Source organism: Cornus florida, unplaced genomic scaffold, assembly GCF_030987335.1.
Source record: "Cornus florida cultivar Cherokee Brave unplaced genomic scaffold, ASM3098733v1 CherokeeBrave_3.0.0_Hap2_Chr01, whole genome shotgun sequence".
NCBI classification, from domain to species: Eukaryota; Viridiplantae; Streptophyta; class Magnoliopsida; order Cornales; family Cornaceae; genus Cornus; species Cornus florida.
This window is the reverse complement of record NW_026775571.1, coordinates 115,028,777-115,031,064: the sequence shown is the minus strand read 5'-3', so window position 1 is coordinate 115,031,064 and position 2,288 is coordinate 115,028,777. Positions and strand designations below refer to the sequence as shown.

The following is a 2,288-nucleotide window of genomic DNA, read 5'->3' as shown; positions in this document are numbered from 1 at the left end:
CGGCTCAGGCTAAGGCCCTCATCCAGAATCAAGAACCAAAAAATCGCAGGGAGGTGCAGGTTCTTACTAGTCGGATCTCAGCAGCAGGAGGCCCTCAGTCGGTTGAAAGGTTACATGGCCGAACCACCAATTCTATCCGCTCCAAAACCCGGGGAGGTTCTTATTATGTATTTGGTAATTTCTAATATAGCGACAAGTGCAGCATTGATTAGAAAGGAAGGAAAGAGGCAATATCCAGTCTTCTACACAACTAAGACCATGACAGATGCGGAGACGCGATATAGTAAAGCAAAAAAAGTCATTTTAGCCTTAATCTATGCCAAGAGGAAGCTTCGGCCTTATTTTGAATCTTATAGCATTGTGGTACTCACCAACTATCCTATACGGGGTATACTCTCTAAGCCCGATTTATCTGGGAGAATTACCAAGTGGGCTATTGAGCTTAGTTCCTTCGACATAACTTATGAGCCAAAGGTGTCGCACAAAGGACAAGCCGGAGCAGACTTTCTTCTCGAGTATGAAGATACTCCCGAAGAGTCGACACACCTTGAACCACAGTGGGAACTTCGAGTCGATGGTTTCTCGAATCAAGCAAGTGCAGGGGTAGACGTTGTAATGTCAACACCCGAAGGCACCAAGCTACAGCAATCTATCTGTTTGAAGTTCCCGGCTACGAACAATGAGGCCGAGTACGAGGCATTACTTGCTGGTCTTCGATTGGCTAGTAGCCACCAGGTACATTGTTTAAAGGTTTTTAGTGACTCACAGCTTGTTATAAATCAAGTGACAGGTCAGTACCATCCCAAAGAGGAAAGAATGAAAGCATATAAAGAAGCTGTAGAGAACATTGCACGGGGATTCGATCAGGTCGAATTCTATCAGGTACCTCGTGTTGAGAATGTCGAAGCAGATCAATTGGCCACATCAGCGTCATCCTCAAATGAAGATCTAACTTGGATTATGCCGATTGACATCCTGGACGAGCCCAGCATTAATCCTCCACAGGAAGTAATGGTGATTCCAATTATTCCTCGAGAACCATGCTGGATTGATCCATTGGAAGCCTACTTCAAGCATGGAGTTCTTCCAGACCAGAAGTCCGAAGCACGGAAGCTCCGTCTCACCGCAACTAAATATGCCATCATTAACAATCAGTTATACCGAAAGTCATTTTCAGGTCCTTACCTGAAATGTTTAAGCCCTACTGAAGCTTTTGTGGTGTTGAAACAAATCCATGACGGAGATTGTGGCAACCATTCTGGGGGTAGATCCCTAGCGCATAAAGTCCTGACTCAAGGTTACTTCTGGCCGTACTTGGCCCAGAATGCAAAAGAGTATACTACGAGGTGTGACAAATGTCAACGTCACGGTCCCATGAAGCATCAACCTGCCGAAGATTTGCACGCAATGGCAAATCCATGGCCGTTCGCACAATGGGGGATTGATATGGTGGGCCCGTTACCCAAGACTGTGGAACAAAAGGAGTACGTGCTACTGGCTACAGATTATTTCACTAAATGGGTAGAAGCCGAGTCCTACTCAAGTGTGACCCATGAGCAGGTAAAAAGTTTCCTTTAGAACAACATCATTTGTCGGTTTGGGGTCCCAAAAGTCATTATGATGGACAATGGTAAGAACCTTGACAATAGAAGTACAAGAAAATTCTTTGCTGAGCATGGAATTATACAAAAGTTAGCTGCAGTTAGTCATCCATAAGGGAATGGACAGGCTGAAATAACTAATCGGACCATTTTAAGTTGTTTAAAGAAGAAATTGGAGAAACTCAAAATGAAATGGTACGAGAATCTCCCTCAGGTGCTTTGGGCGTACCGAACCACACCACGGCGGCCCACGGGGGAGAGTCCCTTTGCCATGGCTTGTGGCTCCGAAGCAGTAATTCCAACGGAATCAGCGATTCCAACCCTTCGGACATCCTTGTTGCTTGAAGGAAACAATAGTCAGCAGCTCGAACATAGTGTCGACCTCCTCGATGAAAGCAATTAGGCTTGCTTCATACCAGCAGCAGCTGTGGAACAGTTATAACAAACGTGTCAGATTTCAAAGCTTTGCGGTAGGTGATTGGATTCTGAAGCAAGAGACAGCTCATGTAAAGAAACTGGAACCTAATTGGACCGGACCCTACATGATTACCGAAGTAGTGGGGAAGGGAGCATATCGTTTGGCCGAAGTTGACGGATATCCCATTGCGCATCCTTGGAATGCAATACACCTTAAACGGTATTTCTATTAGTTAAGTTTGTCAATTTTATTAAGAATTCTTTACAAAT

General features: G+C 44.9%; 1 protein-coding gene across 1 annotated transcript; it reads left to right on the top strand.

The window, feature by feature from the left end:
• The first annotated feature begins 258 nt into the window (after positions 1–258).
• On the top strand, positions 259–1,578 carry LOC132281286 (uncharacterized). The gene has a single exon (XM_059783004.1). It carries the CDS (start codon positions 259–261, stop codon positions 1,576–1,578), a length of 1,320 nt encoding a protein of 439 aa, XP_059638987.1.
• Positions 1,579–2,288: the final 710 nt, after the last annotated feature.

Excerpts from the sequence above, each read along its gene's own strand:
- LOC132281286 (XM_059783004.1), top strand. The coding sequence starts at position 259 with ATGACAGATGCGGAGACGCGATATAGTAAAGCAAAAAAAGTCATTTTA.